The following is a 26468-nucleotide window of genomic DNA, read 5'->3' on the forward strand; positions in this document are numbered from 1 at the left end:
TGTGTTTTTTTGTTGCTAGTGTTACATAAAGCCCACCTGCTCTGAGAAGCAGTCCTCCAGCTGTGTGAGCGAGGGGCCAGGGCCCGGGGCAGGGGAGGCTGAGGGGGGCAGGGAGGTGGAGCGTGAGGGGGGTGGTGGGGGTGTTTTGGGGAGCAATGGTGGGCCCCCAGCCTCTAACAGGAAGCTGTGTCGCTGGGTGGGGTTCTGGCCCCGGCTGGGGTTGGGCCGGCGCAGGGAGATGCGGCGTGGCAACTTGCTCTCTGACAGAGAGTTCCGGATCTTCTGGAAGTTCTTACTGAGCTGGTACTGACGGAACGCCGTCTGAATACGACACGCAGCGCGACGCGACACCAGGTGACCACCGTACCTCAGCTCCAACTCCTCTATCTACAGACAGAGAGGGGGGAGAAAAGAAGAGAGAAAAAGATTGTTGGCAAGGTTTTGGGGAGGGAAATATTGCAGTCTTAACAGAACAATGCTAAAAGCCTCCAGTTGTTAAACTGGATGTTTCTCCAAATGTAAAAGGAAAGCGGGACAAGCTCTCCTCTCCTAAAACAGTACAACCCCCTCACCAAACTCCAATGCCTTTCTACCAGGAACACCTATCGCTACATCACTGTGTCTCAAACAAAAAGCAAACAGAAGACAAGTAACCCCCTTTTACTTCCTCTGAGGCTCAGATAGAGAGAGGGGGAAGGAGATGCAGAGAAGAAGGGGAGAGGGAGAATAAGGAGGACAGAGAGAGAGACACACAGCGTGGTCCGTTTGCCAATTCTCTATGCAATATAAAGACATCTCTTGCAGCCAGAAGCAGCTATTAGCTGTTACCATGACAACCCATCATCCCCCATGTCCCTGTCACCCTGGAGATGGAAGGGCTGGCTCTTTCTTACTCTCTTCTCTCTTCTCTGTCTCTTTCACTCTCTCTCTCTCTCTCTCTCTGTCTCTCTCTTTCTCTCTCATCAACAGAGTACAGTATCATCTACACACAGAAACACAAACATACACACAAATCCAGTTAATCACAAGCCACCCGTATGCCGCTGCACACACACACCTGTTTGGTCTTGTTCTCCAGGGCAAGTTCATAGTCGCTGGGTCCTTCTCTACGAGCCACACCCCCTGACCCCTCTCCTTCCTGTCCACTGGAGGAAGTCCCGCCCTCCAGACTCAGCAGCTGCCCATCACTATGGAAACAACAACACTCACCTTCAACACCTGGGATAATGTGTGTATGTGTGTGTATGTGTGTATGTACAGTGCCTTCAGGTGTGCCTTTCCAAATCATGTCCAATCAATTGAATTTACCACAGGTGGACTCCAATCAAGTTGTAGAAACATCTCAAGGATGATCAATGGAAACTGGATGCACCTGAGCTCAATTCGAGTCTCATAGCAAAAGGTCTGAATACTTCTGTAAATAGAGTATTTCTGTTTATAATTTTTAATAAATGTGCAAACATTTCTAAAGACCTATTTTCACTTTGTCATTATGGGGTATTGTGTGTAGATTGATGAGGATTTTTTTTTTTAAATCCATTTTAGAATAAGGCTGTAATGTAACAAAATGTGGAAAAAGTCAAGGGGTCTAAATACTCTCCGAATGCACTGTATGTGTATGTGTGTGTTTCCTCTGCTGTTACCCTAATTGCTTAGTCTACCAATTGTTATATAAGCCAGCTCTAAAACCACAGCTACTTTATAAAAGCAAAAACTGCTCATGTTTAAATAATGACGACATCACTAATGTTCCTCTCTGGTTCTACTATTCAGCTAACACTGTGTGTGTGTGTGTGTGTGAGTGTGAGTGTGAGTGTGAGTGTGAGTGTGAGTGTGAGTGTGAGTGTGTGTGTGTGTGTGTGTGTGTGTGTGTGTGTGTGTGTGTGTGTGTGTGTGTGTGTGTGTGTGTGTGTGTGTGTGTGTGTGTGTGTGTGTGTGTGTGTGTGTGTGTGTTTGCGCGTGCTGGAGGCTGCCTACAGAAGGCTATATTGGTCCTCTAACACAAGACTATTAAAGGCCCAGTGCACTACTTTTGTGATTTTCTTTTTTTTTTTCATTTCATGAAGCTCCCGACGAACAGTTCTTGTGCTGACGTTGCTTCCAGAGGCAGTTTGGAAATCAGTAGCGAGTGTTGCAACCGAGGACAGATTATTTTTACGCGCTACGAGCTTCAGCACTCGGCAGTCCTGTTCTGTGAGCTTGTGTGGCCTACCACTTCGCGGCTGAGCTGTTGTTGCTCCTAGACGTTTCCACTTCACAATAACAGCACTTAAAGTTGACCGGGGCAGCTCTAGCAGGGCAGAAATGTAATGAATTGACTTGTTGGAAAGGTGGCATCATATGACGGTGCCATGTTGAAAGTCACTGAGCTCTTCAGTAAGGCCATTCTACTGCCAATGTTTGTCTTTGGAGATTGCATGGCGGTGTGCTCGATTTTATACACCTGTCAGCAACTGGTGTGGCTGAAATAGCTGAATCAACTAGTTTGAAGGGGTGTCCACATACTTTTGTATATATAGTGTATATATATATAAACCCTGTTGCTGTTCATTTTGCTCAAGCCGGACATCCTATTAGCTCTCTGAGATACATTGGGATAGAAAGGGTCAAGATGTCATGCAGGGGAGGGGACATTGGGAGGAAACTACTATTTCTGGATCCACAGGCTCAACACGCTGTCCCTTATCTTGGCCTGAATGAGGAGTTTGATTTGAAACCTTTTCTATAGTTCTATGTCCAAACTACTGTTTTTACCCTAAGGGAATATTGTGTATATATATCATTTTAAATATTTATGACATTCCTCATGTATGGTTATATATTCTGATTGATTTAATGTTGATTATGTGAACCTATATTGTATTTTTTTACCTCCTGTTTCAGGAAGTGATGTCACTGAGCACTGCCCCTATATATAGGACCTTTCACCCACACCTGGGACATGAATGCCTGATGAAGACCTAACCCACTGTGGACACACTGGTTGAATCAACGTTGTTTCCATGTCATTTCAATGAAATTACATTGAACCAATGTCGAATAGACGTTGAATTGACGCCTGTTCCCAGCGGGAAGGGTCGAAACACACATACACACAGACTGGTTTCTCCGCCTCCTCTAATGTCACAGTGAAGGAGAAATGAACATCTGTCATCTCACATCAATCAGAGCCGCACAGAGACCTACAGCCAGAGGACACACACACACACATACCTGCACAAACATACACAAACTCACACACACCTGAACATAAACAAACAGACAAGCACAAAATATAACATGCAACCACAAGGCCAATACATCTCTAGCTATCTCTAAAGATTCTGTTTGCCTCTACACCTCTACCTCTATTTACCAAAATAGGTAACATTTTTTGGGTGAATACTGTGTGAATACTGTGTAAAGTACCTTCCACTCTGAGAAATCCCTCTGTCTAATCTGATTTACTGGATTTACAGGTGTCACGCCCTGGCCTTGAGAGGCCGGTCGTCTTTAGTTGGTTTGGTCAGGGCGTGAGAATCTATGCTAGAAATTCTATGTTTATGTTCTAGGTATTGTATTTCTATGTTTGGCCGGGTGTGATTCCCAATCAGAGACAGCTGTCGCTCGTTGTCTCTGATTGGGGATCATACTTAAGTAGCCTGTTTGCCTACCTTAGTTTTGGGATCTTGTTCCGTGTTTAGGCTTGTATGGTTATAGCCTGAGGACTTCACGTTACGTTGTTTTGGTTTGTATGTTTATTGGTTGAATAAACATGTATGCATATCACGCTGCACCTTGGTCTGACCCGTCTCTCAACGATCGTGACAGAAGATCCCACCAAACGAGGACCAAGCAGCGTGGCCAGGAGCAGACATTCTGGACATGGGAGGAGGTCCTGGATGGTAAGGGATCTTGGACATGGGAGGAGATCCAGGCTGGGATGGATAGCCGTCCTTGGGAACAGACAGTGGAAGCCCGGGTTAGAGAGGAGCAACGGCAACACAGAAGGCGCCGGCCGAGGAGGAAGCCCGAGAGACAGCCCCAAGATACATTTTTGGGGGGGCTAAAAGGGTGGTCGGTGATCGATAGAGAAGAGCCCCGACCACTGCACTCGTGGGGGCTCAAGGAGGAGTCCTCACTGGAGGACGATTGGGCGCGGAGAGTAAAGGACTGGTACAGTCGTAGACCTCCAGCGCCGGTTCCCAGTCCGGTACGCCTCGTGCCTGCTTCTCGCACCAAGCCAGTGGTGCGTGTGTCCAGTCCGGTACGGCCCGTCCCTGCTCCTCGCACCAAACCAGTGGTGCGTGTCGCCAGCCCGGTACGCCCCGTACCTGCTCCCCGTACCAAGCCAGTGGTGCATGTCTCCAGTCCGGCCCGGCCCATGCCTGCACCTCGCACCAAGCCAGTGGTGCGTGTTCCCAGTCCGGTACGGCCCGTGCCTGCTCCTCGCACCAGACCAGTGGTGCGTGTCCCCAGTCCGGCCCGTTCCTGCTCCTCGCACCAGACCTGTGGTGCGTGTCTCCAGTCCGGCCCGGCCCGTTCCTGCTCCTCGCACCAGACCAGTGGTGCGTGTTCCCAGTCCGGACCGGCCCATGCCAGCTCCTCGCACCAAGCCAGTGGTGCGTGTTCCCAGTCCGGCACGGCCCGTGGCCGTTCCACCGGTGCCTGGTCCAGTACCGGTCAGCTGCTCCACTCCGGGGTCAGAGCAGTCCGCTCCACCGGTGCCGAGACCAGCTCCGGTCAGCGGTTCCACTCCGGGGTCAGAGCAGTCTGCTCCACCGGAGCCCAGTTCAGCTCCGGTCAGCGGATCCACTCCGGGGTCAGAGCAGTCCGCTCCACCGGTGCCCGGTTCAGCTCCGGTCAGCGGTTCCACTCCGGGGTCAGAGCAGTCCGCTCCACCGGTGCCCGGTTCAGCTCCGGTCAGCGGTTCCACTCCGGAGCCAGAGCAGTCCGCTCCACCGGTGTCCAGTTCAGCTCCGGTCAGCGGCTCCATTCCAGACCCAGACGTCAGCCCCTCTCAAGGTTTGGGGTCTCCCACACCAGGGTCCAGATAGGGCTTGGTGCATCGTGGGGGGATTGCCGATCCAGGCCCAGACGTCAGCTCCTCTCCAGGTTCGGGGTTTCCCACACCAGGGTCCAGACAGGGCTTGGTGCATCATGGGAGGAAGGAGAGGGGAAGCATCGCACCGAGGTCCAGACCAGACCAGGGGCGCAACGGGGAGGCAGAGAGGGAGAGGTCGTCACGCCCGGAGCCGGATCCGCCTCAGAGGCTGAATGCCCACCCGGACCCTCCCCTAACGAGTCAGGTTGGTGCGGCCGGAGTACGCACCTTTGTGGGGGGGTACTGTCACGCCCTGGCCTTGAGAGGCCGGTTGTCTTTAGTTGGTTTGGTCAGGGCGTGAGAATCTATGCTAGAAATTCTATGTTTATGTTCTAGGTATTGTATTTCTATGTTTGGCCGGGTGTGATTCCCAATCAGAGACAGCTGTCGCTCGTTGTCTCTGATTGGGGATCATACTTAAGTAGCCTGTTTGCCTCCCTTAGTTGTGGGATCTTGTTCTGTGTTTAGGCTTGTATGTTTATAGCCTGAGGACTTCACGTTACGTTGTTTTCTTGTTTTGGTTTGTATGTTTATTGGTTGAATAAACATGTACTCATATCACGCTGCACCTTGGTCTGACCCGTCTCTCAACGATCGTGACAACAGGGGACACACACATGCGAACATGCACACATGCTAAAACAAACACACACACTTTATACGGTCACAGTACAGTATGTGAGATTTATTTATACCGGTCACCATGGTAATCGGTGACCCAGAGCTGGCTGGCTATGGCAGCCTATGTGTAAGCACACAGTGTGGTTATACTGTACGTATGTGGATATGAAACACTGTCTCTACTCCCACCTCAAATACATCATATGTAATGACAACATTGCCCTGCTCCCTCCAACATGCTGAGGGCTAGAGAGCTTTAGGTTGAATCAGTCACTGGTAGCACTTTCACTAGCACGCAACCTGGGTCTACACTGCCCCAAGCTACAGGCTTTCACATAACACACACAGAGACAGAGATGGAGTCTGATGGTATTTGTGTAGTGTGTGGACATGGCTTGAGCAGCACACACCCACCCACACATATACACACACACACACACACACACACACTGAAGGGAGTTCCACAGTGGCAAAATGACAGAGCCATTAGATAGCCCTGCTGAGACAATCAGTAATGGCACTGTAGAGTAGACTGGAGAGAGGGAAGATGGAAGGAGAGAGAGAGAGAGAGAGTGAGAGACAGAGACAGATAGACAGAGAAAGAGAGAGAAAGAGAAAGCAAGAGAGAGAGAAAGCAAGAGAGTGACAGAGAAAAAGAGAGCGAGAGAGAAAAAGAGAGATAAAGAGGGCGAGAGAGTGAGAGTGAAAGAGAGAGAGAGGACAAGAGGGGGGCAGAGAGAATTAAAAAAGATACGGAAAAACAGAGAAAGTATATCTAGATGGAGTGTTTTGTGTGGAAAAGCCACAACCTTACCTGGAGGAGCCAGTGGGAGCAGCCTCTGGTGCCTCTGGGGCAGGACAACAGAACTGATGTAGTATTGTCTGACTCCTGTAGAGGGATAGAGGAGCAGGAGAGGAGAGGGGGCAGAGGAGATAGGAGTGAGGGGAGAAGGGGAGTGTGGGAGGGGAAAGGGGGCAAAGAAACATGTGAGTGTTTCTTTACTATTAGTAAAACGGCCGAGTTGGCTCAAAACCATATTCTCTCAACACACACACACACATGCACATGCACACATGCACACACACAAACCTTAAAACAACAGAAACAGAATTCAGCCATCGGACATGTCTTTGTTGTTTTAGTAAGATTTAACAAATACAGACAGATGGTTACGCTCTCTCTCTTTATCTCTCACTATCTCTCTCTCTCGCTCGCTCTCTGTCTCACACAAATACACATGCACACACACACATACACACACACACATTTGCAGTGTTCGTTTGTTGTCATGCCAAACATTGTCATAACAACGTCAAAATGTATGGCATGAGAAAGACAGTCAGAAGAGTTAGCTAAACCTAAGTGGTTCAGTGAATTTTTTCTAAATTACAAATCATCAGTGATGTATTTTGGGGTCTGGGGTGTTTCAGGTCTCTCAACATCAGACTAGTTGTTGTGATGATGTCTGGAAAACTGAGCTGCTTCGCGAAGTCGACCTTCAGTTGCCAGTCTTCTGCTGTCACGAGGAGACCAGTGTCCTGGCAAATGGCATGGGCTTTTCCCCAGCTCTGACAAATGTAATGGCCTGCTTTGATGCACAGAGGTGTTTTCAAAAACTCAGTTTTAGGAAGAGTTCAATCCCAGCTGGTTAAAAAAAAGCTTATAGGACCAGCCGAGACCATTGGGTCGGGTAACAGTGGAATTCTCTGTCTGTCTCTATTGGCCATAGCAAGGTCACATCTCTGTCTGTACAACACACACACACATCTCAGCCATTACATCTCTAATATAGAGGGCAGATTAATATTTTAATACTACACGTCTCCTCTGCTCTCTCTCCTTCTCTCTGCTTTCTCACTCCATCTTTCTCTCTACCCTAGCCCCTTGCCCTAGCCTCTCATACGCATTATAAATGATCTAGGAGCGGGGGTCAGAGCAGACAGTTATTCTCTTTCTCACTCTCACTCTCACTCTCATCTCTCTCTCTCTCACTCTCATCTCATCTCTCTCTCTCTCTCTCTTTCTCTCTCTCCCTCTCTCTCTCTCTCTCTCTTTCTCCAGAGAGTAGCTGATTACAGTTCGCTCCATGGGCTAAGTGGGCCAGATACGTGTGGATCAGCTGGAGGGAGGAGGGGGGAGAAATAGGGGGAGGATGGGAGAGGAATGATACTCTCATCAATAGGCAGACCCACGTGCAGTCCCCACCAACACACACACAGACACAGTCTATTTCAGTATACAGTGCCTTGCAAAAGTATTCATCCCCCTTGGCGTTTTTCCTATTTTGTTGCATTACAACCTGTAATTTAAATGGATTTTTATTTGGATTTCATGTAATGGACATACACAAAATAGTCCAAATTGGTGAAGTGAAAAAAATAACTTGTTTCAAAAAATTCTAAAAAATAAATAACGGAAAAGTGGTGTGTGCATATGTATTCACCCCATTTGCTATGAAGCCTCTAAATAAGATCTGGTGCAACCAATTACCTTCAGAAGTCACATAATTAGTTAAATAAAGTCCACCTGTGTGCAATCTAAGAGTCACATGATCTGTCACATGATCTCAGTATATATACACCTGTTCTGAAAGGCTCCAGAGTCTGCAACACCACTAAGCAAGCGGCACCATGAAGACCAAGGAGCTCTCCAAACAGGTCAGGGACAAAGTTGTGGAGAAGTACTGATCAGGGTTGGGTAATAAAAAAATATCAGAAACTTTGAACATCCCACAGAGCACCATTAATACCATTATTAAAAAATGGAAAGAATATGGCACCACAACAAACCTGCCAAGAGAGGGCCGCCCACCAAAACTCACGGACCAGGCAAGGAAGGCATTAATCAGAGAGGCAACAAAGAGACCAAAGATAACCCTGAAGGAGCTGCAAAGCTCCACAGCGGAGATTGGAGTATCTGTCCATAGGACCACTTTAAGCCGTCCACTCCACAGAGCTGGGCTTTACGGAAGAGTGGCCAGAAAAAAGCCATTGCTTAAAGAAAAAAATAAGCAAACACGTTTGGTGTTCGCCAAAAGCCATGTGGGAGACTCTCCAAACATATGGAAGAAGGTACACTGGTCAGATGAGACTAAAATTGAGCTTTTTGGCCATCAAGGAAAACGCTATGTCTGGCGCAAACCCAACACCTCTCATCACCCCGAGAACACCATCCCCACAGTGAAGCATGGTGGTGGCAGCATCATGCTGTGGGGATATTTCTCATCGGCAGGAACTGGGAAACTGGTCAGAATTGAAGGAATGATGGATGGCGCTAAATACAGGGAAATTATGGTCCTCTGTAGCTCAATTGGTAGAGCATGGCGCTTGTAATGCCAGGGTAGTTCGATCCCCGGGACCACCCATACGTAAAAATGTATGCACACATGAATGTAAGTCGCTTTGGATAAAAGCGTCTGGTAAATGGCATATTATTATATTATTATAAATTCTTGAAGGAAACCTGTTTCAGTCTTCCAGAGATTTGAGACTGGGACGGAGGTTCACCTTCCAGCAGGACAATGACCCTAAGCATACTGCTAAAGCAACACTTGAGTGGTTTAAGGGGAAACATTTAAATGTCTTGGAATGGCCTAGTCAAAGCCCAGACCTCAATCCAATTGAGAATCTGTGGTATGACTTAAAGATTGCTGTACACCAGCAGAACCCATCCAACTTGAAGGAGCTGGAGCAGTTTTGCCTTGAAGAATGGGCAAAAATCCCAGTTTGTGCACTGCGTAATGTGAAAAGAGTATTAAGGTAGAGAGAGATCTAAATCTGATTTTAAAACGAACCCCAATTGTAACCCAATACATCTAACCTTAGGCATAACCCTAACCTCAAATTAATACTTAAAAGCTAATATTCTTGTTTTTAAATATTCTAAGTATAGCAAATGTTGATAGAACAAACAGAAGTTGACGCTGGATAGTGACCAATGCCAAAAAAGCCTTTGTGCAAAGATCTTCCAGAAATATTCAAGGCACGCTCATGTAGTGAAAACATTTAAAAGCCTTTATTTTCTATGGCTTATGCATAGAAATAATAAAAACTTTGACTTTGTAACCTAATTCGATATTTTCGACTGTATTTCCTGTATATCCTGTATGTCATAGCCTCATCAATCTCTCATTTTCTTCCTCTCTTCTCCCCTCCTGTGTTCCCCCTTTCTCTCTTCTACTCTATTCTTGTCCCCAGCGGGGGGGAGGCTAATTTCACTCATAATCAGAACATCACACACACACACACAGACACACAGACACACACACACACAGACACACACACACACACACACACACACAGAGAGACACACAAATACACACATAGACACACATAGACACATATGCAGACATACACTCCCACACAAGGGTTTTGTTCAAATTGATTCAGAACCATGGAAAGGACTGCTACAGCTATAACAGTAGAGCTGAACTGCATCTATTCTAAACAACTACAGGACAGCAGTTGTAGAGTTGTATTCAATCCAACTAGGCCTACAGTCTGAAATTTAAACCTTACCCCTCAACCAGGTTTCAAAGCTGTGTTTCTTTGCCAAGAGTGCACCATGCATTTGAGCCATATCCCTCCAAACACACACACACACACACACACGCACACACATACATACATACACACTCACACAGCTGTTTGTTATATAATCTCCCTTTTTTTGTTGTTGGTCTATCTTGGCAAATAATCCCCTTCTGTAAATTCTCCACGTCACTCTCATGATGATCCTACCGTTGTAAAAGCCAACTTCGGCAGGCTGGCAGCACTATATTTTACAACCTGGACATATTCGAGTTGCCACACACACTTTATTTCATTCGCGTTGATAAAGGCTATAGTAAACAGACTCACTCTGATTGCCTGGCGAGAGCCAACGAGCGACAGAGAGTGGTAGGAGTGAGTGGAGCTAGGGGAACCAGGGGAACCAGTGTGCGGCAGCCCGTGCTGGTCCTGCTGCCCTCCCCCTCGCCCGGGATAGCCTCGCCTGGCTGAGGGCTCGGTGACTGTGGCTGGGGTTGGGACGGTACCAGCTGCATGTCCTCCGGATTGGCGGGCTGAGGAGAGGACTTTCCTGGCTCAGCAGGATGGACCTCAGGCAGGGGCTGGGCGTGGGGCTGGACGGGCTGAGAACCGGTGTCTTGTGGGTATGGATGTTGGTGCTGAGGATGATGATGATGAAGGCTCAGGTTGCGGTCCGGGTGATGATGGTGAGGTTGTACACCTCTTGCTTCGCGCAGATTCCTGTTCTCCCCAAGCAGCTCATCCACGCGTCGGTCCAGTTCGTCAATGCGTAGGCGCTGTGTCTGGATGAGGCTCTGCTGGTTCTGAACTATAGTGGTCAGTTCTCTAAGGTACAGAACCGCCTGAACTGGGTTCTCTAGCAGGCTGGTCCCCTGCACAGCCATGACCATAGAGAGAGAGAGAGAGAGAGAGAGAGAGAGAGAGAGAGAGAGAGAGAGAGAGAGAGAGAGAGAGAGAGAGAGAGAGAGAGATTATCAAGTGCAGAGGAGAGGTAGCCTAAATTCCTTCTTCCTGCTAGAACAGACGAATGAGATGAGAGGTCTTCCTCCTCTCTTCTCCTTTGCTTTTTATTCTTCCATTAGTCTCTCCCTTCGTTTTACTCTTCTCTTCTGTTTTTAATATTCTGTTCTATTTCTGAGATGATCGATAGCGAAGAGACAGATAAATAGGCTATTCCGTTTCGAAACGGAAAGAGAGAGAGAGAGAGAGAGAGAGCCATAGAAAAAGGGAGATAATGATCGGATGTAAATATTCCTGTCTTCTCGTGATAAGAGATTCTCTCTCCTCTCTCCCTCCCAGCCACCGATACGGCTCTGCTGAGTGCTGCTGATGATGAGAGGATCCAGATCCAGATGGGAGCAAGGGTGTGTGGCGTCATCACACATGAATGCGTACGCACGCGCGCACACACAGCCTAGTGTGTTTAACACTCTCCTCTCTGTATCTCTATAGTTATTTACAGAAGGCCTATTTCTAAATTATGTAAGACATGCTCTGTCTGCGCACTATAGCCCGTGACACACACAAACACTCTCACACACACACACACACAAACACACACTACTGCTCTGTAGCAATCACATCTGTAGCCATGAAATGCTTTGAAAGGCTGGTCATGGCTCACATCAACACCATCATCCCAGAAACCCTGGACCCACTCCAATTCACATACTGCCCCAACAGATCCACCAATGACGCAATCTCTATTGCACTCCACACTGCCCTTTCCCACCTGGACAAAAGGAACATCTACGTGAGAATGCTGTTCATTGACTACAGCGCAGCGTTCAACAGCATAGTGCCCTCCAAGCTCATTACTAAGCTGAGGAACCTGGGACAGTACACCTCCCTCTGCAAATTGATCTTGGAGGTGGTGAGGTTAGGCAATAACACATCCGCCACGTTGACCCTCAACACGGGGGCCCCTTAGGAGTGCGTGCTCAGTCCCCTCCTGTACTCCCTGTTCACCCACGACTGCGTGGCCGCGCACGATTCCAACACCATCATTATGTTTGCCAACAACACGACGGTGGTAGGCCTGATCACTGACGACGATGAGACAGCCTATGGAGAGGTCAGAGACCTGGCAGAGTTGTGCAAAGACAATAACCTCTCCCTCAACGTGGGCAAGACAAAGGAGCTCATCGTGGACTACAGGAAATGGAGGGCCGAACACGCCCCCATTCACATGGACAGGGCTGTAGTGGAGCAGGTCGAGAGCTTCAAGTTCCTCGGTTTCCACATCACTAAGGACCTATCATGGTCCAAACACACCAACACAGTCATGAAGAGGGCATGACAATGCCTCTTCCCCCTCAGGAGACTGAAAATATTTGGCATGGGACCTCAGATCCTCAAAAGGTTCTACAGCTGCACCATCGAGAGCATCTTGACTAGCTGCATCACCGCTTTGTATGGCAACTGTTCGGCCTCCGACCGCAAAGTGCTACAGAGGGTAATGCGTACGGCCCAGTACCTCTATTCCAGGTGGTGTCAGAGGAAGGCCCTAAAAATTGTCAAAGACTCCAGCCACCCAAGTAATAGACTGTTCTCTCTGCTACCGCATGACAAGCTGTACCAGAGTGCCAAGTCTGGGACCAAAGGGCACCTCAGCAGCTTCTACCCCTAAGCCATAAGACTGCTGAACAGTTAATCAAATGGTTACCTGGACAATTTACATTGACCCCCTGGATTATTTATTTATTTTTCTTAATTGTTTTGCACTGACTCCCTTGCACTAGCTCTATGCACACTCACTAGACTCTACCCACACACTCACACATACAAACAGATCCACGGACGATGCAATCGCCATTGCACTGCACTCTGCCCTATCCCATCTGGACAAGAGGAATACCTATGTAAGAATGCTGTTCATCGACTACAGCTCAGCCTTCAACACCATAGTGCCTTCCAAGCTCATCACTAAGCTCAGGGCCCTGGGTCTGAACCCCTCCCTATGCAACTGGGTCCTGGACTTCCTGAAGGGCCGTCCTCAAGTGGTGAAGGTAGGCAACAACACCTTGGCAACGCTGATCCTCAACATGGGGGCCCCACAGGGGTGCATGCTCAGCCCCCTCCTGTACTCCCTGTTCACCCATAACTGTGTGGCCACGCACGTCTCCAACTCAATCATCAAGTTTACTGACGACACAACATTGTTAGGCCTGATTACCAACAATGACGAGATAGACTACAGGGAGGAGATGAGTGCCTTGGCGGAGTGGTGCCAGGAAAATAATCTCTCCCTCAACATCAACAAAATGAAGGAGCTGATCGTGGACTACAGCGGACAGCAGAAAGAGCACGCCCCCATCCACATCGACCTCGGTCTGCAAATCACTGACGACCTGAAATGGTCCCTTCACAGAGACAGTGTTATGAAGAAGGTGCAACAGTGCCTCTTCAACATCAGGAGGCTGAAGAAATTTGGATTGTCCCCTAAGACCCTCACCGACTTCTACAGATGCACCATTGAGAGCATCCTGTCGGGCTGTATCACCGCCTGGTACGGCAATTGCACCGTCTGCAACCGCAGGGCTCTCCGGAGGATGGTGCAGTCCGCCCAACGCATCATCGGGGGCACACTGCCTGCCCTCCAGGACATCTAAATTGTCACAGGAAGGCCAAGAAGATCATGAAGGACCCCAGCCTGTTCACCTGCTACAATCTAGAAGGTGGAGACAGTACAGGTTCATCAAAGCTGGGACCTAGAGACTGATAAACAGATTATATCTCCAGACATCAGACTGTTAAACAGTCACCACTAGCCGGCCTCTTCCCTGAACCTCAGACACTGTCACCAGCCGGCTACCACTCTGTACTTTACCCTGCACTTTAGAGACCGTTGCCCTATGTACATAGAGTCATTGAACACTGGTCACTTTAATATGTTTACATACTGTTTTACTCATTTTATATGTACAGTGGGGGAAAAAAGTATTTAGTCAGCCACCAATTGTGCAAGTTCTCCCACTTAAAAAGATGAGAGAGGCCTGTAATTTTCATCATAGGCACACGTCAACTATGACAGACAAAATGATTTAAAAAAATCCAGAAAATCACATTGTAGGATTTTTAATGAATTTATTTGCAAATTATGGTGGAAAATAAGTATTTGGTCAATAACAAAAGTTTCTCAATACTTTGTTATATATGCTTTGTTGGCAATGACACAGGTCAAACGTTTTCTGTAAGTCTTCACAAGGTTTTCACACACTGTTGCTGGTATTTTGGCATATTCCTCCATGCAGATCTCCTCTAGAGCAGTGATGTTTTGGGGCTGTCGCTGGGCAACACAGACTTTCAACTCCCTCCAAAGATTTTCTATGGGGTTGATATCTGGAGACTGGCTAGGCCACTCCAGGACCTTGAAATGCTTCTTACGAAGCCACTCCTTCGTTGCCCGGGCGGTGTGTTTGGGATCAATGTCATGCTGAAAGACCCAGCCACGTTTCATCTTCAATGCCCTTGCTGATGGAAGGAGGTTTTCACTCAAAATCTCACGATACATGGCCCCATTCATTCTTTCCTTTACACGGATCAGTCGTCCTAGTCCCTTTGCAGAAAAACAGCCCCAAAGCATGATGTTTCCACCCCCATGCTTCACAATAGGTATGGTGTTCTTTGGATGCAACTCAGCATTCTTTGTCCTCCAAACACGACGAGTTGAGTTTTTACCAAAAAGTTCTATTTTGGTTTCATCTGACCATATGACATTCTCCCAATCCTCTTCTGGATCATCCAAATGCACTCTAGCAAACTTCAGACGGGCCTGGACATGTACTGGCTTAAGCAGGGGGACACGTCTGGCACTGCAGGATTTGAGTCCCTGGCGGCGTAGTGTGTTACTGATGGTAGGCTTTGTTACTTTGGTCCCAGCTCTCTGCAGGTCATTCACTAGGTCCCCCCGTGTGGTTCTGGGATTTTTGCTCACCGTTCTTGTGATCATTTTGACCCCACGGGGTGAGATCTTGCGTGGAGCCCCAGATCGAGGTAGATTATCAGTGGTCTTGTATGTCTTCCATTTCCTAATAATTGCTCCCACAGTTGATTTCTTCAAACCAAGCTGCTTACCTATTGCAGATTCAGTCTTCCCAGCCTGGTGCAGGTCTACAATTTTGTTTCTGGTGTCCTTTGACAGCTCTTTGGTCTTGGCCATAGTGGAGTTTGGAGTGTGACTGTTTGAGGTTGTGGACAGGTGTCTTTTATACTGATAACAAGTTCAAACAGGTGCCATTAATACAGGTAACGAGTGGAGGACAGAGGAGCCTCTTAAAGAAGAAGTTACAGGTCTGTGAGAGCCAGAAATCTTGCAAGTTTGTAGGTGACCAAATACTTATTTTCCACCATAATTTGCAAATAAATTCATTAAAAATCCTACAATGTGATTTTCTGGATTTGTTTTTCTCAATTTGTCTGTCATCGTGTACCTATGATGAAAATTACAGGCCTCTCTTATCTTTTTAAGTGGGAGAACTTGCACAATTGGTGGCTGACTAAATACTTTTTTCCCCCACTGTATATACTGTATTCTAGTCATGGCTCATCCTATATAACTACTGCTATACACACCTTTTCTATTCACATACTGTCCATACTGTCTATACACACCATTCACATACTGTACATATACACTATTTATACTCCGGACTCAGGCCCGGAAGCTAATTTTCTGCAATTCTATCCATTTTGCTATGGGGTTTTGTACTGTGTATTTACAGTTTAAGTCGAAGGTTTACATACACCTTAGCCAAATACATTTAAACTCAGTTTTTCACAATTCCTGACATTTAATCCTAGTAAAAAACAGCTTTTATTTCTTTCATCACATTCCCAGTGGGTCACAAGTTTACATACACTCAATTAGTATTTGGTAGCATCGCCTTTAAATTGTTTAACTTGGGTCAAACGTTTCGGGTAGCCTTCCACAAGCTTCCCACAATAAGATGGGTGAATTTTGGCCCATTCCTCCTGACCGAGCTGGTGTAACTGAGTCAGGTTTGTAGGCCTCCTTGATCGCACACGCTTTTTCAGTTCTGCCCACAACTTTTCTATAGGATTGAGGTCAGGGCTTTGTGATGGCCACTCCAATACCTTGACTTTGTTGTCCTTAAGCCATTTTGGCACAACTCTGGAAGTATGCTTGTGGTCATTGTCCATTTGGAAGATCCATTTGTGACCAAGCTTTAACTTCCTGACTGATGTCTTGATATGCTGCTTCAATATATCCACATCATTGTCCTTCCTCATGATGCCATCTATTTTGTGAAGTGCCCCAGTCCCTCCTGCAGCAAAGCACCCCCACAGCATGATGCTGCCACCCCCATGCTTCACGGTTGGGATGGTGTTCTTCGGCTTGCAAGCAACCCCCTTTTGCCTCCAAACATTATGATGGTCATTATGGCCAAACAGTTCTATTTTTGTTTCATCAGACCAGAGGACATTTCTCCAAAAAGTACGATCTTTGTCCCCATGTGCAGTTGCAAACCGTAGTCTGGCTTTTTTATGGCGGTTTTGGAGCAGTGGCTTCTTCCTTGCTGAGCGGCCTTTCAGGTTATGTCGATATAGGACTCGTTTTACTGTGGATATAGATACTTTTGTACCTGTTTCCTCCAGCATCTTCACAAGGTCCTTTGCTGTTGTTCTGGGATTGATTTGCACTTTTCGCACCAAAGTACGTTAATCTCTAGGAGACAGAACGCGTCTCCTTCTTGAGAGGTATGATGGCTGCGTGGTCCCATGGTGTTTATACTTGTGTACTATTGTTTGTACAGATGAACGTAGTACCTTCAGGCGTTTGGAAATTGCTCCCAAGGTTGAACCAGACTTGTGGGGGTCTACAATCTTTTTTTCTGAGGTCTTGTCTTATTTCTTTCGATTTTCCCATGATGTCAAGCAAAGAGGCACTGAGTTTGAAGGTAGGCCTTGAAATACATCCACAGGTACACCTCCAATTGACTTAAATGATGTCAATTAGGCTATCAGAAGCTTCTAAAGCCATGACATCATTTTCTGGAATTTTCCAAGCTGTTTAAAGGCACAGTCAACTTAGTGCATGTAATCTTCTGACCCACTGGAATTGTGATACAGTGAATTATAAGTGAAATAATCTGTCTGTAAACAATTGTTGGAAAAATTGCTTCTGTCATGCACAAAGTAGATGTCCTAACCGACTTGCCAAAACTATAGTTTGTTAACTATACATTTGTGGAGTGGTTAAAAAACGAGTTTTAATGACTCCAACCTAAGTTTATGTAAACTTCCGACTGTACATACAATACTTATCTATTCTCGACATAGCTCATTCTAATGTTGCTACTACTGTACATTGCATTTTAGTTACACTATTTATACACACCACCTATTTATTTATATACTGTATTCTTGACATAGCTCACTCTAATATGTCTACTGCTGTACATATCATTCCTAGTATATCTTGTGTAAATTCATCTGGTGTAGATACATATAGATTACATTTGGATTATTGTTACAGTGCTATTTGGGTTGTTAATTGGATTGTTTCCGACATTTCTTGATTTCTTGTTGTACTTTCTGTTTTTTAATGGATTATGTGTGTACCTGTTTGACATTTTACTGCATTGTTAGGAGCTAGTAACATAAGCATTTCGCTGCACCCGCTATAACATCTGCTAAACTGTGTACGCGACCAATACACTTTGATTTGATTTGATTTGTATAGTGGTTGTCTCCAGCTGTGTCTGTCTATAGGTCATCATTGGAAGGCCTAATGGTTCACATAGGTCATCTGGACAAAATGGTCAAATAAAGGCTGAATGAAATCGGTGTTTTGATTCTGCGCTGTGTTGTTGCTATCATAACCAAGTACTGACTGTTGCCATGGTGATCCCCTACTGACTGTGCTGTTGCCATGGGGCTGCTTGCTTACAGTCATCTACCTGTGTCTTTGACCTGCCTCCTACCTGTTGTGTGTGTGTGTGTGTGTGTGTGTGTGTGTGTGTGTGTGTGTGTGTGTGTGTGTGTGTGTGTGTGTGTGTGTGTGTGTGTGTGTGTGTGTACACATTTTACTATACTTGTGAGTACCAGAAGTCCTCACAAGAATAGTAAACCAACTAAAATTCAGAGAAGTGAGGACATTTTGCCGGTTCTCACTTGTGAAAAGGCTATTTTAGACTTACAGGTTAGGTTTAGAGTTAGAGTTCGAATTAGGGTTAGGGTTCGAATTAGGGTTAGGGTTAAGGTTAGGGGTTACTGGTTAGGAGTTAGGCTTATTAGGTTTACATTTAGGGTTAGGGGTTAGGATTAAGGTTAAGGTTAAGGTTAAGGTTAAGGTTAAGGTTAGGGTTAGGGTTAGGGTTAAGGTTAAGGGTTAGGGTTAGGATTAGGGGGAAGGGAAGATATGATTTTAGATGGGAATCTGATGTTGGCCCTCAAAAAGTCCTGACATGTATAGTAAGACATAGTGTGTGTGTGTGTGTGTGTGTGTGTGTGTGTGTGTGTGTGTATGTGTGTGTGTGTGTGTGTGTGTGCGTGTGTGTGTGTTTTAGATGGGGAGTTGGGAGACAAAATGAAAGATAGTTTCCATGGTGCAGCAGCAGACAACATGAAAGATGAAAGGAGCGCTTCTCCTCTGTGATATAACACACACACATACACACACACATACACACGCGCCTATTCCCACATCACATGTAGTAGATATGGCGTATAGTCTGTCCCACCATGACTTGAACCTGTAACCTTGATTCTCTCAGTCCAATCTTAGCCACTATACCAAGAGGTTTGAACCTCTGGATGCCACATCACTAATAGATCAAGTCAAATATCTAGGAACTTGCTTTGCACATGGATTATAATTCTCAGCAACGAGCCATATAGTAGTTGTGCTTATTCAAATAATTTAAGTCAGAGCTTCTTTCGTCCTTCATAATGCACAAAGACATTCCTTGTCGGGCGTCAGTGAATGTAGAACACAACAACAATATGGCATACAATGCGTAAGTCATCTATGATATATTTTATCTTAAATAATGTATGTGGCATGCATGAGACATCAGTAAATATTTATCTGGCAAAGCCTACAATGATGTCTGTATTGTTAGTGAACTGTCCCTTTAAGGAACAGAACCTGTCACGCGGTACGACCATGCGGAAGTGGTTGTTGTGTTTTAGCGGAGTGTAATAAACAACCAACCATCAGATAGCTATCTGCGGCCGTGTACACACTACACGCTGTCAATGGTCAGGTAAGACCAATGAAACATATGTTCACTTCATTATATTGTCTATAATAAGATAGCTCAGTGAGTAACGTAATTTGACTCCAGCTGTGAGTGTGCCAATCCCCGGAGCTGTCTGGGTCCACAACCCGGAGAGAGGGGGCTGTTGCCGGGGAGCTGATGACTCCAGCACAGCAGTGGCTGGGGCTGCCGAGAGCGGGGATGATGTGAGAAGCTCTCTGGTGTAACATAAAGAAAAACGTTTACATGATCTCGCTGCACGGAAGATAAACTAGTTTAATAGCTAGCTAGCTAGCTATCTGGACAGTACTCAACGCTAACTTTGCTATATGGGACATCATTATAAGGATGAGTTGCCAAGGCTGTCACTGCTTGTCACTTCCCAGGTTATTTATCTGTGTATGAGGTGACAGGTCCAGGAAGGACCAGAGCTGTCATGGCAGCTTGGGCTAAATGGTAAACCCCATCACATGACAGTCAGCTGGGCCTGGGAGAAATAGTGAGAGAGACAGATGAGAGAGAGCTCACAGCTCACAAGCAGCTGTAGGTGAAAAGTCAGAAAGGTTAGTTAGCTACTTACTGCATTCTGCTTTCAGAGAGAGAGTTCCTTTAGCAAGATCCCTTTGTCCCTCTGCACTACCCTCTTTCTTTCTTTCTTTCTTTCTTTCTTTCTTTCTTTCTTTCTTTCTTTCTTTCTTTCTTTCTTTCTTTCTTTCTTTCATTCATTAATTCATTATTTCACTCACTGTCTCTCTTTCTCTCTTTCTCTCTTTCTCTCTCTCTCTCTCTCTCTCTCTCTCTCTCTCTCTCTCTCTCTCTCTCTCTCTCTCTCTCTCTCTCTCTCTCTCTCTCTCCCTCTCCTCCTCTCTCTCTCTCTCTCTCTCTCTCTGTGTGTGTGTAGGATGAGTGTGAAGCAGTGTCTGGAGGGTCAGGTGTACTCTGTGCCTCTGATCCAGTCAGACCTGAGGAGGGAGGAGGCTGTTCACCAGATAGCAGACGCCCTGCTCTACCTAGAGACTATCTCTACTGACATCTTTACCAGGTAGACACACCAGGTTGCCTGTTAGCTAAGATGCTCCTGGTTTATACATGAAATATAACATAACACTGAATGACACACACACATACACACATTTAACTACTTTATCAGCAGAACACACACACTCACATACTGTGACTTTCCCCTGGTGTGTATGTGTAGGGTGTCTGAGAGTGTAGAGCGGAATCGCTGTCAGCTGCAGAGTGTGACAGATCGGATCAGGCTAGCCCAGGCCCGCGTCGACAAGATCAAAGGAAGCAAGAAGGCCACCAAGGTAACACACAGAGTTGTGACACATGTTCCCCTTCTAATCACTGTTCCCAATACATGCAGATCTCTGAGAGTACAATACTTGAGAGTACTATGAGATTTTGATTTGTGTGTGTGTGTGTGTGTGTGTATGTAGGTGTTCTCCAGTGCTAAGTATCCAGCTCCAGATCGTCTCCAGGATTACTCCTCCATCTTCAGTGGAGCCACAGACCCTGCCTCTCAGATACGCCGCCGATACCGCATACAGGCCAAACTACGACCCCTTGACGACAAGGCCCTGCAGGTAACACACACACACACACATACACACACACACATTTGGATCTACTGTAAAACATTTCAGTACAAAGGACCTACATATTTCAGAGGTCATGCAGATTACTGGACTTTGGAAACAGAAAGCACTGGCTCCTCTACAACGCTAAACTACCCATTACATTTACATTTACATTTTAGTCATTTAGCAGACGCTCTTATCCAGAGCGACTTACAGTTAGTGAATACATTTTTTTTTTTATACTGGCCCCCCGTGGGAATCGAACCCACAACCCTGGCGTTGCAAACGACATGCTCTATCAACTGAGCTACATCCCTGCCGGCCATTCCCTCCCCTACCCTGGACAACGCTGGGCCAATTGTGCGCCGCCCATGAGTCTCCCGGTCGCGGCCGGCTGCGACAGAGCCTGGATTCGAACCAGGATCTCTAGTGGCACAGTTAGCACTGCGATGCAGTGCCTTAGACCACTGCGCCACTCAGGAGCCCAATTACAGCTGGTATATGCATAAATCAAATGCAGTTTTATAGCAGTATAGGCCTAGCTGTTTAGATAAATGTAATATGACTATACCTTTTTGGCTTTCATCCATGATATACAGTCTGCTCCACTCAGCTTAGTCCACAGGGCTTTTACTGCTGCATAGACAGACCTGGGGGATGCGGTGATGGGCTTTCACCTGGCTCGGATACACTTACCGCTAGTTAGGCTCTGACCTGACCTGCCTGAGGACAGACCTGTTCTGACCTGGGGACATGACATGAAAAGCTCTGACTAAAACTACCCACAGGAAACTACTCCCTACACCAGGGTTCCCCAACTGGCAGCCCACGGGTGAAAAAAAAGATGTATATATTTTTTTTTTGGGTGGGGGGACATAAAAGGGCGGCAGGTAGCTTAGTGGTTAAGAGCGTTGTGCCAGTAACCGAAAGGTCGCTGGTTCTAATCCCCGAGCCGACTAGGTGAAAAATCTGTCGATGTGCCCTTGAGCAAGGCACTTAACCCGAATTGCTCCTGTAAGTCGCTCTGGATAAGAGCGTCTGCTAAATGACTAAAATGTAAAAAATGTAAATAAAAGACTGAAAAACACCAACAAATTAGCTCCAAGTCATTTTAATTTTGGAAATCTGTTCCAAAGTATTCCCACGCAAAATAGAGAGATATACACTGAGTGTAGAAAACATTAAGAAGAGTTGCACCCCCCCCCCTTTGCCCTTCATCAGGGCATGAACTTTACAAGGTGTCAAAGGCATTCCACTGAGATGCTGGCCCATGTTGACTCCAATGCTTCCCAAAGTTGTGTCAAATTGGCTGGATGTCCTTTGGGTGGTGGACCATTCTTGATACACACGGGAAACTGTTGAGTGTGAAAAGCCCAGCAGCGTTGCAGTTTTTGACACAAACCGGTGCACCCTCTGAATGACACACATACACAATCTATGTCTCAAGGCTTAAAAATACTTATTTAACCTGTCTCCTCCCCTTCATCTACACTGATTGAAGTGGATTTAACAAGTGACATCAATAAGGGATCCTAGCTTTCACCTGGATTCACCTGGTCAGTCTATGTCATGAAAAGAGCAGGTGTTCTTAATGTTTTGTAAGCAAGGTTTGAAATGAATATGTTTTAGTCAAATATTATTTATGTTTGGGCTTCTTGCGGTCAATTTGCAGTCTCCAAATTATTTGTAATTATGTAACGGCCCCCTGACCATCCGCTCAAGAAAAATTGTCCCACGGCTGAACCTAGTTGATGATCCTAGCCCTACACTTACGTGTGTGTGTGTGTGTGTGTGTGTGTACACCTTAGCTCAGCAGTGAAGTTGTGCATTATTGATAGTGAACACCACTGAGTTCTCCCTCGCTTCCCGGAACCGAAAACTTACAGGAACAGGAGTATATTTTGCTGTGTCTGAGAGAGGGAGAGAACGATTTGTGCACTTCCCTAGCTCAGAGATGTATTATTTATAAAACCTCAAGCACTGCAGAGAGAGAGGGAGATGCGAGTGAATGAATGAATGTGAGGGAGAGAGAAATAGACAGAGGCTGATGACAAAAAGAGAAAGATTGGGAGTTATTCATTCTGTTGATGGTTTTGAATATGTTGCTCTCTCTCTCTTGCCTGCAAGGCTGTCTATTGAAAGCTACTAGCTCTCATTTCGTACATAAACAGAGATGCAAAGCCAATGCATGTTTATGTCTGGTGGCCATTTGTGTTTACTAAAGGAGGTTCTTACCAGACTCATCCCATCTAATATCTGTCCTCTCTTGTTCTACACCCCCTCTCTCTCTGTCCACCTCTAGGAGAAGTTGTGTTATTATCCGGTGTGTGTGAGCAGTAAGAAGCGTTCGGAGGATGAGACCGAGGAGGGGCTGGGCGGTCTGCCTCGAAACATCTCCTCTGTCAGCTCCCTGCTGCTGTTCAATACTACAGAGAACCTGTTAGTGCACAAACACACACACACACATACACACACACACACACACACACACACTCCTCTAACTGGTTGTGTTTGTGTATGTGTTTAGGTATAAGAAGTATGTTTTCCTGGACCCCCTGGCGGGGGCGGTGACTAAAACACACACCACCCTGGAGACAGAGAAGGAAGAGAAACCATTTGACGCTCCGCTATCCATAACCAAGAGAGAACAGCTGGAGAGACAGGTACACACACTCACACCATACATACTGTATTCACACTCCCACACTATTCTCTAAAGAACTGGAGGCCTGTGGCATTGCTCTCTTTGGACTATAATATTTTTTCAATGGGCCTTGCTAACAAGTTAAAGTGTGACTGTAAATGATTACACTTTCTTTCTTCCTCACGCTGTCATTCCCTCTCCATCTGTCCCCCCTGTAGACAGCAGAGAGTTACTTCTATGTTCCAGACCTGGGTCAGGTCCCAGAGATAGACGTCCCCTCCTACCTACCAGACCTGCCAGGCATCGCTGACGACCTGTCCTACAGCCAAGACCTGGGGCCCGGCATCGCACCCTCTGGACCCACACACACCTTCCCTGAACTACCCTCCTTCACTGGGGAGGACATGCCCGGTACACAGACTGTCTCTGTTGTGTGGATTATACAGAAGTTTCCATGTCAAATGAGGGAAATGTTTCTATGGGTTGATGTTGATTTGTTTGTTTGCTTGTTTGTTACAGGTTCTCAATTCCAAATTGCAGTCCCACCTCCTCCCCCACCTCCTCCTCCCCCACCAGAGCCCACACATACCCCCACCCCTCCCCCTGGTCTCCCCCCTCCTCCACCGCCTCCCCCACCTCCACCTGCAAATAGCCCTGCAGACGCCAGCTGCACTCAGAGCACAGGTAACACACACACATGATACACACACTATACACACACTATACACAAACACACTCTCCTTCTCTTGAACTGTGTGTTTACCTCCAGCTACTGTAGTGGGCGCTCCCAGCGAGGTGGTTGAATCAAAAGGCCGGGCCAGTCTACTAGAGTCCATACGCAACGCTGGAGGCATTGGCAAGGCCAAACTACGCAACGTCAAAGAACGCAAGATGGAGAAAAAAAAACAAAAGGAGCAGGAACAAGGTAAACAAGAAGGGGAGCGAGAGGGGAGAGGTGGTGGGGGAGAGAAAATAAACAGATTGTCGTTGGATGAGTGTCTTGGTTTCTCCTCTTGAATGACAAACGAGAGATTAGTCTTGAACCTGGTGACTCTTTTAGAACATTTTATAGTCCCAACAGAGCAATGCTCGCTACAGGCCTCCAGTTCTTTAAAGGGGAAATCAGCAGTTGCTACATCCATTTTTTGACTTATAAATGAATGATATGTACCCATTGATTCTTGAAGAGTACAACTTATAAATGCCTCATGAGCTTAGTTCAACTGTCATACCCCATCAGAACCCAAAATATAAGCTTGTTTTACTCCAACGTTTGTAAACAAAATAAATGTAAACAAACACTGTATAGCCTCAAACATGGTTAAAACTATCATTTTGATATCATGGATGGTCAGAGTCCTTGCATCCATAGCTCTGTCTGAATTTGAGAGTGATTACATTTCTCCAGCCCCATCCCCCTGCTTTTTACTGAAACAGTGGTGGGGAGAACGCTTTGTTATTGTTTTAACTGCTGATTGTCGCTTTAACTTACAGAGCATATTTGGGACATAGTGTGTGTGTGTGCAGACTCCAAACCACAGGGTTACCTAACTAGTCATAGAGAACAGCTCAGGGCTGCATGACCTTTAGATGGATAAACATCACCTTCATTAAAGCACTGATTAAACTACACTGTTTTATCTGTAAGACTTTGCTGTGTGTGTGTGTGTGTGAGAGGGAGCGGGAGCGAGCATGTGTGTTAGACCTTTAAGTGAGTCCACAGTCATCAGTGCTGGTTCAGTTGTTGCTGGGCCACTAACATTTAACAGCTGGGTTCATCTGAGCAGGACATGAAAACTACTACAGTTGTTCACTAGCTGAACTATTTATGTAGTGTGTAGCTACAGTAGATATAACTGCTCTGGTCTCTCCACTGTTCTAAAAAGGACATAGAAATGTCATATATAATCTGCTTCACTGCATTGTGTTCTCACTCCCTCCCTCCTCTCTCTCAGTGGTAGCAGCAGCCAGTGGAGGAGACTTCATGTCAGATCTCTTCAATAAGTTGGCCATGCGAAGGAAAGGTGAGAACACTCCTCTGCTTCCCCATTCTTCTCTCATCTCCCCTGGGCTATTGTCCCTCAGATAGTAGTATTTCTAGGTCTTGGTGATAGTGGTGTTTGTGTGTTTCCCAGGTATCTCTGGTAAGGGTCCTGGAGGCGGGGACTCAGGGGAGGGCCCAGCTGGCTCTGGCAGCGCATTCGCTAGGATGTCCGACGTAATCCCGCCTCTTCCTGCCCCCCATCAGCCAACCGCTGAAGACGAGGATGACTGGGAGGCCTGAGACTTGCCAATCAGAACCAACGGAACTCTGAGCACATCTAGCTCTAAGCCGAAATACTGAGGAAGGAAACTTAACGCTTGTTGAGGAGAGGTGATGCTGTGCTGTCAGTGGGGTTCCTTCCAGATCAGGGATGGGCAACTGGCGGCCCCCCTTTTGTAGACCCACGGACCAATTAATGTGGGTAAGCAGACCCACGAGCCACTGCGGCCCCTCATGAGTTCCGTTTTTTTGTGGTCCCCACCCCCCATCAAAGTTGCCCATCCCTGTTCCAGATGATAGACAAATGTACTGATCTTTCCTGAGAGAATACAGGACAAACTACAGGAGAGAAGTCAGGCCTCATCTCAGCATTGTAAAGATGTTTATTATAAAGTAATAATCAAGTAACACCTAAATATAATTACATAACTAACGCCACACTAAAGCAGCAGAACATTTCTATCAGAATGTTAAACATCATTCAATAAAAATATTTTTGCATAAAATACTGGCAGTG

The 26468-nt window shown here is 46.4% G+C and overlaps 2 protein-coding genes across 3 annotated transcripts in view; one reads left to right on the top strand and one right to left on the bottom strand.

Moving 5' to 3' along the window:
- The window catches only part of LOC121531961 (IQ motif and SEC7 domain-containing protein 3-like), a 20910-nt gene extending 9366 nt beyond the window's left edge, over nucleotides 1–11544 (bottom strand). For both annotated transcript variants that reach the window (XM_041837558.2, XM_041837559.2), the window contains exons 1-4: nucleotides 10565–11544; nucleotides 6519–6593; nucleotides 1058–1187; nucleotides 37–387 (exon numbers count right to left, since the gene is read on the bottom strand). In XM_041837558.2, coding sequence (XP_041693492.1) covers nucleotides 37–387; nucleotides 1058–1187; nucleotides 6519–6593; nucleotides 10565–11124 — 1116 coding nt within the window. In that variant the 5' untranslated portion in view covers nucleotides 11125–11544. The remainder of the gene's footprint in view (nucleotides 1–36; nucleotides 388–1057; nucleotides 1188–6518; nucleotides 6594–10564) is intronic.
- Nucleotides 11545–19360: 7816 nt separating this feature from the next.
- Nucleotides 19361–26429, top strand: wash1 (WAS protein family homolog 1). The gene is made up of 11 exons (XM_041837565.2): nucleotides 19361–19464; nucleotides 20360–20500; nucleotides 20660–20771; nucleotides 20904–21050; nucleotides 23347–23483; nucleotides 23572–23707; nucleotides 23907–24099; nucleotides 24208–24372; nucleotides 24458–24613; nucleotides 25644–25712; nucleotides 25824–26429. The coding sequence occupies exons 1-11, from the start codon at nucleotides 19457–19459 to the stop codon at nucleotides 25970–25972; spliced, it is 1413 nt and encodes a 470-aa protein (XP_041693499.1). The 5' UTR covers nucleotides 19361–19456; the 3' UTR covers nucleotides 25973–26429.
- Nucleotides 26430–26468: the final 39 nt, after the last annotated feature.

This window comes from Coregonus clupeaformis, chromosome 19, assembly GCF_020615455.1.
Source record: "Coregonus clupeaformis isolate EN_2021a chromosome 19, ASM2061545v1, whole genome shotgun sequence".
Lineage (NCBI taxonomy): Eukaryota > Metazoa > Chordata > Actinopteri > Salmoniformes > Salmonidae > Coregonus > Coregonus clupeaformis.

Coding starts and splice junctions, on each gene's coding strand:
- wash1 (XM_041837565.2), top strand. Junction 24,100..24,207: donor CACTGGGGAGGACATGCCCG/GTACACAGACTG, acceptor TGTTTGTTACAG/GTTCTCAATTCCAAATTGCA. Junction 25,713..25,823: donor GTTGGCCATGCGAAGGAAAG/GTGAGAACACTC, acceptor TGTGTTTCCCAG/GTATCTCTGGTAAGGGTCCT.